The sequence below is a fragment of the Sus scrofa genome, chromosome 7, assembly GCF_000003025.6.
Source record: "Sus scrofa isolate TJ Tabasco breed Duroc chromosome 7, Sscrofa11.1, whole genome shotgun sequence".
NCBI classification, from domain to species: domain Eukaryota; kingdom Metazoa; phylum Chordata; class Mammalia; order Artiodactyla; family Suidae; genus Sus; species Sus scrofa.
In genome coordinates this window covers 69,778,605-69,798,188 of record NC_010449.5, presented here as the reverse complement: position 1 = coordinate 69,798,188, position 19,584 = coordinate 69,778,605, and the positions used below count along the sequence as shown (strand labels likewise).

The following is a 19,584-nucleotide window of genomic DNA, read 5'->3' as shown; positions in this document are numbered from 1 at the left end:
TGAACTGTGGTGTAGGTCGCAGATGCGGCTCAGATCCCACGTTGCTGTAGCGTAGGTGTAGACCAGTGGCTACAGTTCCAACTGGACCCCTAGCCTGGGAACCTACATATGCCACGCGGGTGCGGCCCTAAAAGACAAAAGACCAAAAAAAATAAAATAAAATAAAATTAACAAGTGCTGCCAGTTTTCCTACCAAATCCTACCTAAAGGCCCGTAGCCAGAACATATAAAGGGTAATAAACAACAGTTTCTATGCCCAATGAATTTACTATCCAATAAATTTCTAGACACAACATAACCGTTACTATCAATAGTAACATTACGTGCTCTTCCCTTCTTTAGGCATAGATGGTTCTGTCTTATTCTTCAGATTTCAAGTCACATGTCACCTTCTCCAACAGACCTCCAGGCCTCCTAATTTCTTGCCCACCTCCCCTCCACACTGTTACTTTCTGGCGCATCATCTGTACCTTCTAGAGCCATTACGGCAGTCCGCAACTGTCTTATTTGCTTATTTTCTTATTTGTTTTTTACTGTCTCCCTTCAGTTTAATATACGTTTCCAGAGAAGGGGACCTGGAAAATTTTGTTCATCATGGCATCACCAACTTCTAGAATACTGTCTCACACAGAATAAGTCCCCATATGTGTGAAGGTTTGAAGAAAAGATAAATCACTTCCATGGTGGAGAGTAAGAGTTCATTTAGAAAAGGGTTTTCTGAAGGAGAGGCATTTGGTGTGGATCCTGAAGTGAGTCCTTCCATGCAGTGACTGTGTTGATCATTATTACCAGTTAAAATTCCGTTTAGGACAACTCGGTCATCCTAACCTCTGAACTGCCTAGGTTTCTTTCATATACTCTGAAACCTGTTTATCCCACTTGGAAATGATTATCTAACCCCACCCATAGTCACTGCTAGTAAAACATGCTGTGAATGCTTAGTCTGAGGTGAACTATGTTATGAAACAAAAAGAAACTGACTTCTTTCAACAACACTTCAATGAAGATCTCACCTTTCACATGAGGAGTCTGGAATTTTCCAGCAGAGAGCAGTCTGTGGGCAACAGACAAGTCTGAAGACTCTCGGGAAATGGAGTTCACATAGGAACGCCCATGTTTCCATGCCCTGAAATTCACTGAGTAAAGGGTAGGTTGTTTGGAGAGTTTTAAACTGTTCAGTGCTATTGTGTTATAATTCCGATTCTACATGCTTTGAATTACCTGCCAAGTGTGCCAGATAAACTGAGTTTGGCTCCTCAGTTGGATACCCTAAATATATAGCATATAAAATCTAATCAACACCTTTTCATAATAGTGAAAAGGGCTGCTACAGGGCAGAAAAAAAAATGTACACCCCCTGCTTAGTGGTGACGGATGCTATTTTAGAGCAAAGAATCCATTTCTTAATGTTTGCAGCAATTTATAAAAGCTTGCACAGTAATAAGGTGTATAACTTCTTATTAAAAATACAAGGTGATCTGGATGTGCTGAGTGCTAAAGAAGTCTCAGAAGTTGCATTAACTTTTATATTCTCTCACTCTTTTTAAGTAAACAGAAATGAAGCAACCTTACTTGTATTTCCCCTCTCCTCCAGGAACCTAAAAGAACCTTAATAATTTCTTAAGCAATCCACCCTATATGCAGAGAAAGCACTAGATCCCTTGGAGAATTGTTACAAATTACATGTACTGCTCTTTCAAAATGTCAGTTACCAATATCCTTCAAATCTGTGGGTTCCTAGAGGAAAGGGGAGACACAATGCAAGTAAGATTACCACTCTTTTCACCTGAAGGCAATGCAACCTTAATGCCACACAGCATAAAGTTACAAAATAAAAGAAGGAGCATTTCCACAGAGGAAGAAAATAATTCAACATGTCAACAACTTCTGCTTTGGTGCTCTGAGTGTCTGATTCGATCTACATACAGAAAGTGAATTGGAAGGTAAACAGATTATGTGGAAAATTCAAGAATAGTGATTTTAGGGACACACATTGTTACAGTATTTGACCCTGACTGAATAGGGGTTTTCCCTGAGTTTATGAGCTCACTCGAAAGCTGAACGAAATAATCTAGAAATAAGTTTTCCTTTTGATTACTGCCTTGGAAATACCAAGGAAAAGCCAGAAAAGCATGCCAAAAACACAGCTCAAGACTACAAAGGTTAGAGCCTTTCCCTTCATAAATAGTCCATAAGGATAACTTGATAATATTTTATAGAATCTTAGCCTACAACAGTCAATGCTGAACATGTAGCATATATGAATATGTGCACATGTGCTTCTGAAACAATATGGTAGAAACAAAGACTAGATTTTAATGCAGCTTAGTTAAAAAAGAAAAGGATGAGACTTTTTTCTTTACCTACTTTAAAAAAAGCTTTAAGGGAAGCACTAACTCAATGAAACTGTATCACTCAGTGATATTTTTAGTGCACAGCTACAGAGAGATACTTTCAAAAACTGAGATGTTTGGAAGAAACCATATTTGTTCATAACTTCTGGATGTGTTTTATCTTGCAGCTCACTATATTTACTATCAAAATTACAACACTTTAAGTATTCTTGAGAAGGGAGGCGGGAATTCATCTGACCAGATGGAACCAAATAACAACAACAAAAATAAACATCAGGTTTAAGGGATCAAGTAAAATAATGTATCTAAATATTTCTGAACACACAGATAAACATTTTAGAAGCTGAATTATTTCTAAATTTTCTGGAAGTTTAATTTATACTACAAACTCCAATCTTTCACTCTCCTCACTCCTTTTCATTATTATTTCTTCTACACAAATCTATATTTCTTTTTTTGGGGGGGAGGTCAGAACATTCATGAGGATACACAAGCTCTCTGAGTTAAAATGAGTAACCTTTTTTTTCACAGCTCTCAGCTAGGAGCTTAGTCATCACAATTGGTGAGGAATATAGGAGAAAGGACTTATATTTCATTGGAAGGCCCAACATGATGTTGGATGGACACAGACAGCCACTAAACAAATGCTTGTTATTGGTAACAAGGTGGGTGGGTCGGGGCTTGTTTTGGGTCCTAAAACAGAGAGCAATGCCTTGTGTCTTAAGAGGAGTATTATGGAGGCCAAGGTACCTTTCCAATGTGAGTGAAGGCCCTTCAGAGCCTTCACTAAAGATACATTGTTCCAAAGTCCTGTATGTTTGTAAATGTGGACAAGTGATATACTATGCCCCCTCTGCAGGTGGAGTTCAAGAAATCTGCAGCTGTGTTCATATTTAAAATTGTGCATCTGGAAGTCTATGTCCAGAGTATGAAATAATAATGTATAAGTGATAAGTCAGACACATTCAATGTAATCAGGCAACACTGATTAGCAGCACATCAAAGGAGGCCTTATACACTTAAATTTACCCATGGGCTCAGCAAATTCACACACTGCACATTCCATACACTTCTGACTCTCAGGAGACAGAGAAGTGTTGGTTAAAGAATTCTTGGATGCATTTTCCTCTTTGAAAGTGTACACTGCCCAATTTGAATTTGGAGAACTAGTTTATATAATCTTCAAAAGAAATCTCACAATATCTAGCAAATGTGTTACAAGGATGTCATGGTGTGTATTTAAATGGAAAAATGACTTCTTAACTCAGATGAATCACCAAGATTCCTGGAACTCCAGAACACAAGTGTAACAACTGTAATCTCTACTTCTATTACTTTGGAAAATATCCTGGAAAATATTCATTTGGCCAGAAATTTCATCATAGTTTCATTCAGAATTAGAAATAACCCCCCCAACCTTATCTGCTCATTTGAAAAGAATATACCTTGACTGTTATAAGATGTATCAGGATTATATCCAATTACGGATAGACAATACAATTCAGGTATTCTCCTGCCTTTATTTATTTAATGAACAGAAACAGTAACTGAACGAATCATTTTGGGGGGACATTTTCTAGGAAAATACGCAGCCAAGAGTTCCTTTTAGTACAATGTTTGTCTAAATTAAATGTGAATCAGTAAACTTTATGAAAATAATAGCAGTTTATGGCAAATTATTATTTAGAAAATATGCACTGTAGTATTAAAAAGTTAAACTGAATATTGTACAAATTTTATAAAAACTAAAGGATGTGAAGAGTAAGGATATAAAACTGTCAAAAACAGGGAAAGTTTTTGGAATGAACAATTTATTTTCTAGTAATTTCTGTAAGGCAGTCTGAATGTTAAGAATTACCAAAAAGACTAGGCTAGAAGCATTTAATCTCACCAAAAGTACCCCAAATCTCTCCAGAGCCTCCTAACTTAAAAGCTATTAATAGTAAATGCTTCCTTATAGACGTTTAAAAAGATTTAAAATATTTTCAGTGAAGTTCTTAAATTTAAAAAACCACAAATTCCATGAGGCCTACCCAATTAAAAAAATATAATAACCTATATGGGAAAATAATCTGAAAAAGAATGAATATATGTATATGTATAACTGATTCACTGTGCTGTACACCTGAAACTAACTCAATATTATAAGTCAACTATACTCTAATAAAGTTTTTTAAAAAAGTGTCATCAATTGCAACCTGTCATCACAAAGGACACCAATGTCTTAAATGCTTCATTTTCCAACTTGACTTTAGCTCATTTACATCAAGAAAAGCCTATTCTCCTGAATCATTTGAAAAGAATATTATGTTTAATCTGCCTACATTGGTTTATTTTCAATAGTATTCCATGTACAGTAAGATAATGAGTGAAAACACGTATTCTCTGTGTTAAAATATGGGTGGGAAAAAGACATCAAAAACACAGGTAGGAGTTCCCGTCGTGGCGCAGTGGTTAACGAATCCGACTAGGAACCATGAGGTTGCGGGTTCGGTCCCTGACCTTGCTCAGTGGTTTAAGGATCTGGCGTTGCCGTGAGCTGTGGTGTAGGTTGCAGACGTGGCTCAGATCCCGCGTTGCTGTGGCTCTGGTGTAGGCCAGTGGCTACAGCTCCGACTGGACCCCTAACCTGGGAATCGCCACATGCCGCAGGAGCGGCCCAAGAAATAGCAAAAAGACAAAAACAAAACAAAACAAAACAAAAAAACCACAAAACAAACACAGGTAAAACTGAAAAGATACTTTCATCATAGATTAAGAGACAGAGGACTAATGTCATAATATATATTCTAAGCAAGCAATAAGCAATTCAATGGAGAAAGAGACAGGCAATTCACCATAGGTGAAATACAAATTGACAAATACATGTAAAGCTTTCTTTTCCAATAAAGAAATAACATTTTGAAAAAGAAATTATTTTACCTATAAAATTGTAAAAATAACCTTTTAAAATATTGATAAAATTGACTGTTGGGAAGAATATAAAGAAATGGAAACTCTCATATACTGAAGTCAGAGAATCTTTAAAACCTTTGGAAGAATTATTTGGCAAAAATATATATATATGTACATTCTTTAGTCTACTTTGTTTCTAAGGATATAACCTACTGGATTCACTCAAACTTATTGAGAAATCAATACTTTAACAAATGTGCAAAAAATACAGGCAAGGGTGCCTATTTCAGCATTGCTTTTAAAAGAAGGAACTGATCTAATCAGTAGGCAAGACTAAGTAAATTAATATATATCACTGCAATGTAATACAAGGAAGCTTTTACAAAAACATATTAATTTTTTTTGCATATTGCCATTCCTGCAAGTCCACGAGGGCAGAGAATTCATCTCCATTTGGATACTTTTACATCCTTGAGTAATAAACCTGAAAGTATAAAGTGACTAGGACATGCTAAACATGGGACCATGACCAGGTTGCTTGAACAATTTTGCACTTAACAAACTGTCACTAAAATATTTCTCTGAAATATAAGCCAAATTTTATGAATCATTTTCTTCCAAGACTTTTATATAAAAAACAGAGAAATGTTTGTTACCTTTTCCACAAACTAGATATAAACAACTTTAAGAACAACAATTTATGCAGAAGAAAAAATGCATCTTGTTTCCCTCAGGACCTATTCTGAGAAGGCTTGGCTGCCTTTAAGCTGTACAACTTCCACAGAATAGCAAACTACTCTTTAGTCCTACTTTACACAATCTATTCTGATTTCAGTGTAGGGGAGGAAAGAGTAAAATGCTTTCCATCCTTGCCTGGCTTTATGCCCAAAGGATAGTTCGAAAGGAAAGATTCTAGTGCACATTTCAAATTATGTCTGGAAGGCATTGTAAATTACAAAATTTAAATTTACGAGAGTATCAAAAATTACACTGACCTAGCATTCACCCTGGACTTTTCTAAGTAGGGCACATTTTGAACTTGGATGATTTTCCAAACATGGGAATTCACTATTACTGAAGCAGAGCTTTTCATTTTACATCTTATAAATCATGATATCTTGACTTGTTAATTTTATTTAACCCAGAACATGCTCTGATTGTGTTTTCATCAGCTTCCTTAGAGTTACCTTAACAAGACCATCTTAGAATGGACACTAACAATGGTTTTTGAATTTTATAGTCTCATGAAGGAAAATGACAGTATGTCAACTCTCAATTCATCAGAGATATAGAAATAAGGAAAACTAAGTATTAACAAGTCAACTGGTCAAAACAAGTTATCACAAGAAGGGCACTGTTGTAAATTCTGCTTTAACAGTTGACTTCTCTATGTTTAGGTTATTTATTGTTTAAGATAGATAAAAGGCCAATTTTGAAGGGGGTCTTAATTAAAGTGTTTTTGCAGAAACTGTGTGTCTTTTCTGAACACAATTTCTTCTTGGATTGAGATCTTAATATATACACTTGCATACCATCCTTTCTAAAAATAATTATACAGACTGTGATAATACATTAACGTTTCAAAGCTCCTTTCTTGAAAAGCTATGTTCATCTTTAGGTAGTCCTTGTTTCGTGCCTTAATGTGCCAACAAAACCAGTGGATATTGGGATGGTGACCTCACTTGCCATGGTTCTGGGTACCTGGCACCAGGACAAGTTTCAATATGCATGCATTTCATTTAATGTGCTACCAGGTAGAGCAAGTGCCGACTGTACACTGATCTATTCTCAACTGGTTTGCTCAGTTTCATAGAAAAGACACCACTGTGGAATCAAGCAGTCTGGGGATGCATTTCATCACATCAACCATCTTTTAGTCTAACGCCTGCACTGACCTTTGTCTTATTTGAGGACTGTGAAAACTTAAACAATAATAACAGGAAAAGACAACAACAACAAAAACCTGTGGGCTTTCTGCAGTTCAATAGGTTGGATTCAGAGCTAAATGCTGACCTGATTATTCTCAAAGAGTCAATACAGGTAACTGTCTGATGTTAATTTAATATTATAATATTGGTTTGTAAAGATAGTGAAACACATTCAGAGTTGGGGTTAGTACCTACCTCAAAGCCAGGACTCACAGGAGACTGAAACATGAAGTTGTAAAAGCAAAAAGCAGGCAAAGTTGCAGAGTAAAGGGAGGGAAAAATAAGAGAACAGGGTTACTGGAGAGAAGCAATGCATGTTACTCAATAATATTATTAGCAAATAATATTTTTTTAAAGACAAGCAAAATGTGATATTAATCAGTCTTTGTGGCACAGAAACATCTTGGTTGGAAACTACCTTTTTTACACTTAAATGGAACTACAGACACTAAATTAGGACAGAAAAAACACAGTTTTAGTTTTGAGCTGGTGGAGGTAGAAAATACATCTATTTGTCACGATGTCAGTGATGAAAGATGGTTCATTCACCTTGTTGAAAATAAATTACAGTCAGAATGAAGCATTTTGACCTTTAAGTGAAAGATTAGATTTTCTTCACAATAATTCATCTTCTCAATGGGAAAAGAAAGAAAAAGGTCATCAAAGTAATCAAATGTGACATAGTTGTTATCTGGCTGCAGGCAAGAATAAGCTGATGAATAATCAGTATCACTCAGTGCTTTACAAACCTGGAGAGTCCAACAGTGGATTAGTTTTAATGAGAGAAATATGTCTACAGTGTATTCTTTCCTCATTTCAGAGTCTTTGCTGCATATCATTGCTTCCTGTCTGACTTCATTCAAAGTTGAAATATACTTCAAATGCAGAAAGGTTATTATGAATTTTTAAGAGGAGGCATATCAACGAAAAATGTAAGAAATACATGGTTAGGTAGACAACACATATATGATAATTTATGATGAATATATTCTTTTTCATCTCTGTTACCTCAAGCTTTTGGGGGCAGCTTCATCTGATAACTAGAGAACATCTCAAAACTAAAATACGGCTGACTCTTTTTCTTAACAAAAAAATGCATGACTGTGTTTGGAAATTAGTGATATTTCCACTGCACTTTGAAAAAAACCCTATCATCTGTTGTCTCAGTCCCTGTATTCTAATTTGCAATGTATAGCTAACCCATGTTGTCAGAGACTTTGAGAAGTGATGTACATTTATGATGAGGTTCTGTTAAGATTATCCATTACTCAGTAACACCTGTTAGATTTCTGGAATAACATGAAGCATGTGCAGAACTTAGGGGCAACAACGGTTCATGTGGCCAGATCCAAACCTGACTTTGGAGGAAAAGTTGTGATCTTGTTGGGATGTGCTTTTATGGAACATTTTCTTTTTCTTTGTCTTTTGTCTTTTTAGGGTTGCACCTGTGGCATATAGAGGTTCCCAGGCTAGGGGTCTAGTTGGAGCTGTAGCCGCTGGCCTACGCCACAGCCACAGCAACACAGGATCCAAGCTGTGTCTGCAACCTACCCCACAGCTCATGGCAATGCCAGATCCTTAACCCACTGAGCAAGGCTAGGGATCGAACCCACAACCTCATGGTTCCTAGTCGGATTTGTTTCTGCTGCACCATGTAGGGAACTCCCTTTTATGGAACATTTTCATATGAAGGTGGCAAAGCCATCTCTTTGGGAGAGGAAATCAATCAAGTTTCTCAATTTCCAAAATAAGACATCATCCTTATCTTCAATATATCTGATAGATTTTCCTCCTGATTATAGCTCTGAATATCTTTGCTTCCCAGCTATTATCAGAATTCAACTTAGCCTATGCAACATGCATTAATTGACTTACTCCTTTAAGCTGCCATTTCACAAAGTATATGTTTTTTTCCCATTAGATATTCTGAGGTTTTGTGAGAAAAAAGGGATTCCATATTTGAGTCAGTTTAAGAACACTGATTTCATTATTGAAAGACTTCTGAGAAACCTAACTACGCTTAATGAATATTATGATGTCAAGTACCTACATGGACCAAGAAGTATTTCCCAATCATATTTCACTAGGAAAATATATTTTCATGGACCAAGAAGTATTTCCCAATCATAGTTCACTAGGAAAATATATTTTCATACAGTAAGTTATAGTACCATTATTTTGAAGAAAAAACTTGGGGAAGGACACACCTCTCTATGTTTCCCTTGTTATCAAAGTGGCATCACCGGAAATGTCCGTAAGTCACAGATAATATGAATCACAGTTTGTGTTTGGTGAAAACCACTGTAGAAAATGTTTCTTATAAAAAAAAAATGGAGTTCCTGTTGTGGCTCAGCAGTAACGAACCTGCCTAGTATCCATGAGGATGTGGGTTCAATCCCTGGCCTTGCTCAGTAGATTAACAATCTGGCGTTGCCATAAGCTGCAGCGTAGGTGAAGATGTGGCTCAAATCTGGCATTGCTGTGGCTGTGCCATAGGCCCACAGCTGAAGCTTTGATTCCACCCCTAAACTGGAAACTTTCATATGCCACAGGTGCTGCCCTTAAAGGAAAAGTTTAGTAGTTCCTGTCGTGGTTCAGCAGTAATGAACCCGACTAGGATCCATGAGGATGTGGGTTCAATCCCTGGCCTTGCTCAGTAGATTAACGATCTGGCGTTGCCATAAGCTGCAGCGTAGGTGAAGATGTGGCTCAGATCTGGCATTGCTGTGGCTGTGCCATAGGCCCACAGCTGAAGCTTTGATTCCACCCCTAAACTGGAAACTTTCATATGCCACAGGTGCTGCCCTTAAAAGAAAAGTTTAGTAGTTCCTGTCGTGGTTCAGCAGTAATGAACCCGACTAGGATCCATGAGGATGTGGGTTTGATCCCTGGCCTCACTCAGTGGGTTAAGGATCTGGCATTGCCGTGAGCTGTGGTATAGGTTGCAGATGCGGCTTGGATCCCACGTTGCTGTGGCTGTGGCACAGGCTGGCAGCTACAGTTCCAATTTGACACCTAGCCTGGGAACTTACATATGTCATAAGTGTGGCTCTAAAAAGACAAAAAAAAAGTTTATTATGGAAATTAAAATTAATACAATATATATTAGGATGATGTGATGTATTACTTTTCATTAGCACTCAAAGAATTTATGTTTCTCTTTCTGAAAATATAATTTTTTGTAAACCCATTTTCTTTAAATTGACTGATGGGAATCTCAGGATTAAATTTAATTACTAATTATTCATATAATATTTCATTATTTTCTCATATGATATGGGATGAAGAAACCTAATGATTTTATAACTTGCTATTTGGATAGCTACTTGCCATTGTCATTTTAAAACATTTTAACGGAGGTACAACTTACATGGAATTAAGTGCAGAAAATTTGAGGTGTACATATTGATTAAGTTTTACATAAGCATGTGACCTCTATTGGATGAAGATATAAAATATTTCCAGCATCGAGGAAGGCTCTCTCCTGCTCCCTCTAAGTTGGCACCTGAATGCAAGGAAACATTTTCTGATGTCTCTCACCACAAATTAGTTTTTCTTGACTAGAACATCACATACTGGATTCATAAGTACTCTTTTGGGTCTGTTTTTTTTCCTCTAAGTATTATTTTGTGAGATTCATTTATGTTGCTGAATGAATCAACAGCTCCTCAATTATATTGCTGTATTGCTGTATACTATTTTATTTTATAACTCTGCTGCTATTTATCTATTTCTAACTTTTAAATACTATGAATAAAAACGTTGAAAAATATATTTGTAACAATACTATTCACATTGGAACTGCCCCCCCAAATGAAATACTTAGATATAAATCTAACAAAATATATATAAGATCTATATTAGGAAAACTACAAAACTGATGAGTGACATCAAAGAAGAATGAAATAATGATATCCCATGTTCATGGATAGGAAGATTCAATATTGTCAGGATGTCAGTTTTACCAACTTGACATATAGATTCAATGTAATCCCAATCAAAATCCCAGAAAATTACTTTATGGATATCAACAAAGTGATTCTACTGTTTATACAAAGAGGCAAAAGACAGAGAATAGCCAACACAATACTGAAGAACGAAGTTGGAGGACTGATTCTATTCAACTTCAAAACTTACTACAAAGCTATAAAAATTAAAACTTTGTGGTGTAAGAATGACAAATAGGTCACTGAATCAGAATAGTGAATCCCAAAATAAGTCCCCATATAGTCAACACAACTTTGACAAAGGAGCAATACAATGGAACAAAGATGGTCTCTTCAATAAATGGTGCTGGAACAACTGGACTCTATATATAAACAAATGAACCTAGACACAGACCTTACACACCTAAAAAAATTCACTGTGCATGAATCATAGACCTAAATGTAAAACACGACACTATAAAAATCCTAGGAGATAATGTAGGAGAAAAACTGGTGACCTTGGATATAGTGATGTCTTTTTAGATACATAACCAAAGGCATGATCCATGAAAAAAATAACTGATATGTTGGACTTCATTAAAATTAAAAAACTGCTCTGCAATGTTAAGAGAATCAGAAGACAAACCATAGACTGGGAGAAAACTTTTGGAAAATATTTGCAAAAAAGCTATCAAATAAAGATTTTTATCCAAAATATACAAAGAACTCTTAAAACCACACACACACACACACACACACACACACACACACACAAATCTCAATTTAAAAACAGGCCAAAGACCTTAACAAACACCTGAACAAGGAAGATATACAGATGGAAAATAAGCATACAAAAGAAGTTCCACATCATTTGCTATCAGGGAAATGCAAACTAAAACAACAAGAAACCATTACACACCTATCAGAATGGCCAAAATCCTGAACACTGACACCACCAAATACAGAAAAGGATGTGCAGCAACAGGAACTCTCATTGATTGTTCTTGGGAAATAGCAAAATGGTACAATCACTTTGGAAGACAATTTGGTGACTTCTGACAAAACATAATCTTCCCATATGATCCAGAAATTACACTCCTTGATACTTACTCAAAAGAGTTGAAAATTTTTGGCTATACGAAATCCTGTACATGAATGTTTATAGTAGCCTTATTCATAACTGCCCAAATTTGGAAGCAACCAAGATGTTCTTTGTCAGGAGAATGGATAAATGAAGTGTGAACATCTAGACAATGGAATGTTATTTCACACTAAAAAGAAATGAGCTGTCAAGCCATGAAAAGACATGGAGGAAATTTAAATACATCTATCCTCTTACAGCAGTGGTATCCTTGCCATAAATTAGTTGGTCTGGACTTTTCTATTCAGTTTCATTGGTGTGTTTTTCAGTTCCTGTGTAATACCACATTGTCTTAACTGTGGCTTTATATGTTTGGAAATTCTCTCAATTTTTTCTACATCAGGAGTTCTCAAACTCAGCACTACTGACATTTTAAGCTGGGTACTTGTTTTTTTTGTTTGTTTGTTTGTGCTTTTTTTTTTTTTTTTTTTTTCTTCTTCTTTCTCCTTTTTAGGGCTGCACTCACAGCATATGGAAGTTCCCAGGCTAGGGGTCATCGAATCGGAGCTACACCTGCCAGCCTACACTACAGCCACAACGACATCAGATTTGAGCTGCATCTGTGACCCATACCACAGCTCAGGGCAATGCTGATCCTTATCCCACCCACTGAGGCCAGGGATCAACACAGTATTCCTATGGATACTAGTCGGATTGGTCTCTGCTGCACCACAATGGGAACTTCCTAAGCTGGGTACTTCTTTGTTCAGGGGCTGTCCTGTGCAATGACCTTTTTTGTGAATTTCCTTATTTCTAAGACATCAGTCCCTCAAATCCTGATTGCCTTGGTTTCTCTTGGGTACCTTCAAATATTGTTTTGTTCTGTTCTATTATATTTGATTCAGCTATTGTAACTGTCCCTTGTAGGAGAGATGATTTGATACAAGTTCTTCATAGATAGGAGGAGAAGTTCTGGAACAGATTATTAAATGTTTGCCAAAGACTAAGCCTTGCATAATGTGGTTTAAAATGGCTTTAACTTTTCCCAGATATCACAAGAACATCTGCAATTTTTTTAAAAAGATGAGAGTCATAGAGAAATTACAGGATCATTTAATATTCTGCAACTGTTTATGAATTTATAAAACTAACATAATCTTAATAAGTATATATAATGAACAAAGTATTTGCATAACCTCCTTAAATACCTACTGAGTTTTTCTTGATTCTTCTAATACAAGTGATGATGTACAAAAAGATATACATTTTTGAAGAGCTGTTATGCCATAAATCGACCACACTTACCACATTTTGGATTTTCTTTTTCTCTTTTCTTTTCTTTTTCTTTTTTTTTTTTTTTTTTAAGGGCTGCACCTGTGGCAGATGAAAGTTCCCAGGATAGGGGTCAAATTGGAACCGCAGCTGCTGGCCTATGCTACCGCCACAGCAATGTGGGATCCAAGCTGCATCAGCAACCTACACCACAGCTCAGGGAAATGCCAGATTCTTAACCCACTGAGTGGGGCCATGGATGGAACCAGCATCCTAATGGATACTCTTTGAGTTTGATACTGCTGAGCCACAATGGAAACTCCTGGATTTTCTTAAGAATGGACTGCATCATAGTAGGGATAATAATACAGTTTTCTGCTGAAGTTGATAAAGCTTGTCATAAGATCTATGTTGTTATACATTTTCTCCTATCTTAGCATTATTATAGATAGCCAAGATTCAAGTTATGTTCCAGAAATGGTTAAATTAATAGAATTACCAATATTTTAATCTAAATGTGAAATGGTGATTTTATAGTCAAAATAGGCGATCAGGTATGGAAGAGAAAAATCGTTTTCTTACATTTGGGAGAAAATCTATATTTATGGCAAACTTGCTATTGGGTAGTCTAGTGGCATTAATTAGCCAAGCCATCTTTATCCGGGCCATCATTCTCTTCAGGAATGGAAAACATTCTTTATTGTAGGGGACTAAAATATTATACTATCATTACTATAAGATTACCCTTGATTATGCATTCACTATAACTTTTTTTTTTTTTTCTTAAATGGCCACACCCACAGTATATGGAAGTTCCTGGGCCAGGTACTGAATGTGAGCCACAGCTGTGACCTACACCACAGCAGAAGCAATGCCAGATCCTTTAACCCATTGCACTGGGCTGGGGATCAAAGTTGAGTCACTGCAGTCAGATTCTTAACCCACTGTGCCACAGTGGTAACTCCAGCATCCACTATAACTTTTAAACTACAGTTACTGGCCTTTATCATTTGTCCAGGGATAAAGACACATATCTGCTGCCCTCCAAGCATGCCAAGGGAGATACCCAAGCACCCCGCAGAGGCACAAAGGGCTTGGATGAATGTAAAACATGATTTTGAGAGCCAGTGTGCCACAAACATTATTTCCAAAGCCATTTTTCATTAAAAGGTTACCCACAGGGCATTTTATACAAGATTATGAAAGTTTAAAATAATATTTTGCAAAGTATTTTGTGGTCCCAATATTTTCTCACCTCATAAATATCTAATTTGATCAAACTTCTACAAACATTCTTGACAGATATAGTTAAAATCTGATTTTTAAAATATATTTAATCATATTTTTAAGTATTCTATTACAAAAAATTCCATTCAGCAGTAAAGCACTAATGAATTACAACATCTGATGTACAATATAGCTTGTAATCAAGTAATTTGAATAATTAAACAATTATGTAATTTGATTAAATAAAGCAATTAAATAATTTGATTGAAAAACAGAAAAACCTGCATTAAAGACTAGTTACCTAAATTAAATGTATATATAAATTATATACTTACATCTATACAAATATGCATGTATATAATAATTTAATTATACTTATGAAATGTAAGTGATATATATGTGATGTTTTGAAGTATATATATATATACGTGTGTATACATACATGTGTATATGTGTGTATTATAAAAAATTGATCATTTTAAGACAAGAATTTTTTTTTTCCCTTTTAGGGCTACGCATGCAGCATATGGAAATTCCTAAACTAGGGGTAGAATCAAAGCTGTAGCTGCCGGCCTCCGCCATAGCCACAGCAATTTGGGATCCGAGCTGCATCTCCAACCTACGCCACAGCTCACAGCAACGCCGGATCCTTAACCCACTGAGAGAGGCCAGGGATCAAACCCACATCCTCATGGATACTAGTCAGGCTCGATACTGCTGAGCCACAAGGGGAAATTGCAAAAGAAGAATCTTTAGCATTAAATATCTACATTCTAAACTCTTCTAATGATGAATAACTTTAGGACTTTAGATTTCGTATTAGATGTTAATTTTTGAAACTTTTTTCCTCATAAAACTACAACAATACACATTAATTTACAATTGTGTTTCTTTCTCTCTCTCTCTCTTTTTTTTTTTTTTTTGGCTTTTTTTAGGGCCACACCCGCAGCACGTGGAGGTTCCCAGGCTAGGGGTTGAATCAGAGCTGTAGCCACCAGCCTATACCAGAGCCATAGCAATGTCAGATTCAAGCTGTGTCTGAGACCTACACCACAGCTCATGGCAACACAGGATCCTTAACCCACTGAGCAAGGCCAGGGGTTGAACCTACATCCTCATGGATGCTAGTAAGATTCATTTCCACTGAGCCACAACAGGAACTCCTATAATTTTGTTTCTTAAACTTGTTTTACATTGTCTATCCTGTAAATAGTATGACTCTCGATGACTATATAAAAACAAGAGTCACTTCTGTAACTTCCATAATCACTACTTATAAAAATTCAAACAAAATCCATAAACTGCAGAGTTGGGAAGGTAATATGAGGGTTATTTCAAAAAGTAAATGGATTTTGATTTAAACACCTTTCAAGAAGAATGTCACTGATTCTAATTAATATAACTTTATAGATTTATAATCACACAATGCATTTTGAATAGTCATCAAAATATAATATATTCTTCTAGTTATTGGTGGGAGTTAATGCATGCCTCCCCCTAACAGGTTTATTCATGGAAACACAAGAAACTTCCAAAAGAAAGTCAAAGAAACATAGAGTATGGATTTTTCCTGTTTATTAAAATAAGCATTCATTTGAGTTTTATGCATGGTTTATGTGGTAACAAAATTTAAACAATATAAAGATCATAATGAAATAGTTTCCAAACAAGCAATTAATGCAACTTTTTAGAGATGTCTTTAAAATGTACTGTCCTTCTTCTCTCCATGGATTTATTTGACCTAAATGTTTCATAATTTTTAATTTTTTCTCTCTTTTTTTTAAAGTAATTAAATTGTAAAGAACTTTGTTATATCCATTAGCAGATGGAGTAATTATAGGAAATTTAAGCTCACACCACTGGCTTATTTCAGAATAACACTCATTTTAAAAAGGCACATAAGTATCACAATTTTCCAAATTTAACTTCAAGAAAAATATTTCAGCCATATCCATAGATATATATTTTAGAGCTAATGAAAATATTTAAAGTTTTAAGGGCTTTTTTTTCTCATGGTATTTGTCCATCAGCGTCACTCTGACAATATGCGGTAGGTATGCCATTGATGCCAAGCAATTAAAAGACTTTCATGTTTTCAGAGTTCCCAGTATGGCTCAGCAGGTTAAGAACCTGACTAGTATCCATGAGGATTCAGGTTTGATCTCTGGCCTCACTCATTGGGTTAAGGATCCAGTGTTGCTGCAAGCTGTGGTATAGGTTGCAGATGCGGCTCAGACCTGGTGGTTGTGGCTGTGGTGCAGACCAGCGGCCATGGCTCCAATTTGACCCCTAGCCAGGATCTCCATATGCTGCAGATGTGGCTCTTAAAAAAAGAAAAAAAAGACTTTCATATTTTCATATGGGCAAATTTCAAACTTCCTCCCAAAATAAAAGTCAGCTATGCCACAAAGTATGCTAATAATCTTCAGAGAAGAGCATCTTTTATCTCTGGTTTCCAAATTTTGACAAACTATGCTGTACAACAATCACACGTGACAGTGCTGCCATGGCTCCAAGATAATGATGAAATCTCCATATTTTATAAGCTCACAGATAAAAGCAAAGCTGTTGGACATTTATTGAAGCATTGACCAATTTAAAGCACAAACCCTACAGAAACACAGTCATTAGCACCCTGGCTCTATCCTCCTTCCCAGGACACTGTCTTGGATTGACACCATTATCATACTGTCCTACCGAAATGGATAAAGAAAAGGACATACCAGAAGGGGCTCATCAGGTGCACTGGTGGAGAGCTCGGCAGATGCCGTGCGGACAGTGCTGAGCCCAGTGAGGGAAACATTCGAGAGCCTTCTCCGTCTCACGCCACTGCAATTGTTGGGAATTTTAAATGCACATCTCTTGTGGTAATTCAGACCGCATCCTGCAAAGAGAAAGTAAAAATGACTTTTGTTCAACCATGAATTAAAAGCTATTCTAGAAGTTGTAAATTATGAATTTTCAAAAATTGTACTACACTTCCATTTTTCTTGAGGCTGTTTGAAATTTTAAGCTTTCTTTTGAGCTTTTTCTGATTTCTTTGCCCAATGTGTCAATAAGCTGGGTTTTAAAATCTGACTTTATTGGATGAATGCAGCAACTATCCTGGTTATCATTTTTTAAAATAGTTTCTAACATAATGGACTTGGGCTTTGAGGGTCTAGAAACAATATTCCAGAGATGACCTAAGCTTTTTTTAGCTGCCACAAGTTCTACTGCGAGTGGATATGGAGGGAAAATTAATCATAATGCATCACAACTTTTGAACTACATTGATTTAGATCATGGCTCCACAACTTGTTTGTCCACTCGGCCTTGCATAAATTACTTCACCTTAGTTTTCATGTCTAGAAAATGGGGTTAATAATTACCTTGTACAATCATTAAGAACATATGTAAAATACTTCACATTCTGGTTTCCACATGGTAGAAAATTAGGAAAGCATCATTTTTCTTTCAATATTTCTATTGTTCATAGTTACCTTACAAAGTCTTGCTGTTTGGAATTTCCCCATATGTAACGCAGCAGGCCAGACAAATTTTCACAAAACCACACTTTAGGCAGGCTTTCTCTACCTCACTGTCTCCTAACTTACATTTTTACAGACAGAAATTCAAAAATTATCCTTATTTTATTTATGGGTTTCATCATAAAAGCATTTTTTGAGGGGGTCAAAGTTCAAACAGTTTTATCCGACACTGCCCCACCCCTTAATCAAAAAAGAGCAGGGTATGATTTGGTCAGTTTTTAAGATTACATCAGTGTTCTAAAAACTTGAATTGTTGGTAAGTTTTTAAGATGATATCATAGTGTACCAGAAACTATGTTCAAGGAGTTCAACCTGTAGAGGATGACTGAAAAACAAAAATCAAACAAGAAAACCATGATCTTGACGTAGAAAGCCAGTACAAGTGCCAGCCTTCTACTCTAGAGCTGAGCAACCTTGAATGGTTTGATTAACCTCTTGAATCTCAGCTCATGCCAACAAACATTTATTGAATACCCATTATTCCACGTTTTGGTTTATGATGCAAATTTTATGTTTGGTCTCTTGCCAAAATAACCAATACCATATAGGAGAGAAACATATCCAAACGGCATAGGGGAAAAGACAGGAATATCTGGTTTTCCAGAACAGAGCTAATACATTAAAGACAGGAAACGTAAAAAAGGAAAAGAACAGAATCCATGCACTCCCCAGATCCCTGGAAGACAGCTGAGGGAAAGAAGGCATAGCAGTGGAGGGCACAACATAAGCAGATAACTCCAGCATGTGGGGAAGGAAACACCTTACCTTCACATTTAAGGCCTTGACGCACCAGCCCCCACAGCATTTCTCCACAGTGATCACAGAAAGCTGGGGCTCTGTACGAATGAACAAAGAGAGTGTGTGGACGAATCTGGAAGTCTTCAAAGGTGGCAGAAGCTGTGAAAATAGCAACATTGAAAAGTAAGCTGAATGAAGACCCTGATGTGTAGGTAATTAGTATGCAAGGTAACTAACATACAAGTATGGATATAACTTTGGGCAACGTCAGGAAAGACAAGATACAACACTGCTTGACTCTTCCCAACCACAGCTTCACAGGTGGTAGCACAGCAACCTCTCTCATCTTCCTGCTTGCCAAAGTCTCAGGCTATTTCAAAAATAGCCAAACCACTAGGAGAAAGCATGGATGAAAGGAGAACTCAACCCAATTTATATGTACGGGATGTTAACTTTAAAATACTTTACCTCTTCTTAGGGAGACAGAGTTGTCTGAACTAGGCAATTTAACCAAGCGTTTAAATCTTGACCTAAAAATAACCAAGCAGCCTCTTCACCAACATGCCAAACAGGGATTTAATACACAAACTGGTGAAGCTCAGTCTACTCTGAGAAATATATGTTAGCAAATCA

The 19,584-nt window shown here is 36.3% G+C and overlaps 1 protein-coding gene across 2 annotated transcripts in view; it reads right to left on the bottom strand.

The window, feature by feature from the left end:
• PRKD1 (protein kinase D1) overlaps positions 1 to 19,584 on the bottom strand; it is a 344,632-nt gene that overhangs the window by 74,186 nt on the left and 250,862 nt on the right. Inside the window, exons 3-5 of one of the 2 annotated variants that reach the window (XM_021099185.1) lie at positions 18,979 to 19,110; positions 17,407 to 17,567; positions 7,373 to 7,396 (exon numbers count right to left, since the gene is read on the bottom strand). In XM_021099185.1, coding sequence (XP_020954844.1) covers positions 7,373 to 7,396; positions 17,407 to 17,567; positions 18,979 to 19,110 — 317 coding nt within the window. The remainder of the gene's footprint in view (positions 1 to 7,372; positions 7,397 to 17,406; positions 17,568 to 18,978; positions 19,111 to 19,584) is intronic. The other variant, XM_021099186.1, reaches the window with a different exon arrangement.